General features: G+C 42.6%; 1 protein-coding gene across 1 annotated transcript; it reads right to left on the minus strand.

The window, feature by feature from the left end:
* Positions 1-1,040: 1,040 nt before the first annotated feature.
* Positions 1,041-1,720, minus strand: LOC123307042. Its single transcript, XM_044889244.1, has 2 exons — positions 1,662-1,720; positions 1,041-1,422 (listed from the first exon to the last, which is right to left on the minus strand). The coding sequence occupies exons 1-2, from the start codon at positions 1,673-1,675 to the stop codon at positions 1,041-1,043; spliced, it is 396 nt and encodes a 131-aa protein (XP_044745179.1). The 5' UTR covers positions 1,676-1,720.
* Positions 1,721-2,303: the final 583 nt, after the last annotated feature.

Consider the following 2,303-nt stretch of genomic DNA (forward strand, 5'->3'; position numbering starts at 1 on the left):
AAGTTATGCACGTTATGAAAAGTTCCTTGCTACGTACAACACAAATAATCCTAAAGTGTTTATGAAAAAAGTAGTAAGCTATGATCCATCGAATTTACCACCCTGCAAACGTGAACTACATCAACAATTATTGAGAACTGCCTACATTACAAATATATGGCGAAATTGTAATTTAAAAGAACCAACAATTCTTACACCTGAAAATAACGGTTGGAACTTAATTGATAGTTGTTACGAATTTAATTGGTTTGAGGGGAATACGGTTCCATCTTCTATATACGACATACTTTTACAAGGACCTGCTGATACTGCCACAGCACAATCGACTGAAACTGAGGAATGCATTTCAGGTAACATACAACTATTTTATTCCGTAACATTTAATACGCAGTCCTATGTAATTGAGCTTTATATTTAATTCTTAACAACCTTATTGATTCATTAAAATATTTTTTTTTACTATTTTCAGATGAGGAAAACATTGTTGAAGAATCAGATGATGATGAAAACAGTGATAGCGAAATTTCGGGTGATGCTGAAGAAAATGAATGTTAAAAATAATGTAGATTGCATAAACCCAATAAAATACATTGCATTTACTGTATTTGCGTTCATGTAACATTTCTTATTTGCACGCCCTTAGCAGCTGTCCCCTCGCCTGTCAAGGTCTTATGCTGTTCAAAACCGCCTGGCATTGTACATATTTACTCTGAGACGTTTACTTGAAAACATATAAAAATTTTAAGTATACAGGATAAAGTTTATTTTACCTCATCAACTGTACGTTTTCTAATTGATATGTCATATACTTCTGCTTATTGTAATCGCCTGTCAACTTTTTTCAAGATGTACAATAAATAAACTTTATCCTATTAAATTTTCAAATTTACAGAAACAAGTTTTGAAACTCAATTTACTTAACAGTCCAAAAAATAAAGGGGCTGATGACGTGCAGGGCTGACGCCTGCCAGGTCATGGCTATTGCTCTTAGCATGTCATAAATCGTAAGTATACAAATTTCTAACCTTACAGGGAGATCGTTACTCCCAGGGTTCACTAGCTCTTGGACTAACATTAGAACGGGTCATGAATGAGACAAGGCAGACATGTAGAGCATTACTGCAACAATTACCAGCGATAGCTCTCACACAGTCGCAGGATTGTGGGACAGCAACACCTGAGGGCCCGACACAAAGTAGATGGGTTAATTCCACACGAAGGGTGTCTTTTCCACACTTACCTGCACCGTGGATAAATTTTGACCGGCCAATTATCACAACACCTGCCAGATCAGAACCGGAGTCTCGATCAACAGTACCAACTGTTCCGGTACACAAATGGAACATCTCCTTTGATGGCACTGGTAGTGTAACCGGATTTCTTGAAGAAGTGGAGAGACTGGCTGAATCTCGTAAAGTATCCCTGGAACAAGTTTTTGAATCAGTGTATGAATTACTACGAAAGGATGCGAGGGATTGGTTCATTCCCCGGAGAGGTACTTTCGAGGACTGGGAGGATTTTGGCAAATAACTGAAAGAAGCATTTCTGCCAGTTAACTACGAGGAGAATCTGTTGGAGGAAATAAAAGGGCGAACACAAGGCCCTGAAGAAAAGTTGCTTCTATATGTTACCCGGATGCAGAACTTATTCCAGAAACTCACCTATGCAAAACCATCCGAGGTGGAGCAGATCCGGCTTATCCGACAGAGGTTGATCCCGCCCTTACAGCAAGCCTTGGCCTTCCAGGAGACCAAGACTTATGATGAACTTCTCCGTAAGGGAAAAGTTTTTGAACTGGTCCAGTGGCAGATGAGCCAGTACACCCGGCCACCCTCCAAACCAGGTTTTGTGGAAGAACCTCACCTGACGTACAGTCCCCGTCAACTGAACCGATGTCAAGCAAGTTTTTCTATGGATACCGGAGAGCAGGTTCACCCAACAATCGATCACAGGGAATCAGTACCGCCGACACAAGCCAACCAGACACGACTTTCTCCGCCGAGGGAAAGCCGTCCTGAGCCACCCAAGTCGAGAGAGTCAATAGCCCAGCGACAGGAATCACACCGTCCGACTTCTGGAGACAGGTCCGAAGGTCGATCCAGACCTGCAACACCGCCACCCCGCCGTCCAGCCGAAAATAACCACGCTGACCGGACCGAACCACCATCAGGGAGGAGAGTGTCCTTCCAGACACAGTGTTTCCGATGTGGTGGATATGGCCACATGCGTCGAGAATGTCGCAGGCCACCGAAGATCTTCTGTTCTCGATGCCAGAGGGAAAACATTCTCTCACGAGACTGTCC

Source organism: Coccinella septempunctata, chromosome 2 (assembly GCF_907165205.1).
Source record: "Coccinella septempunctata chromosome 2, icCocSept1.1, whole genome shotgun sequence".
Lineage (NCBI taxonomy): Eukaryota > Metazoa > Arthropoda > Insecta > Coleoptera > Coccinellidae > Coccinella > Coccinella septempunctata.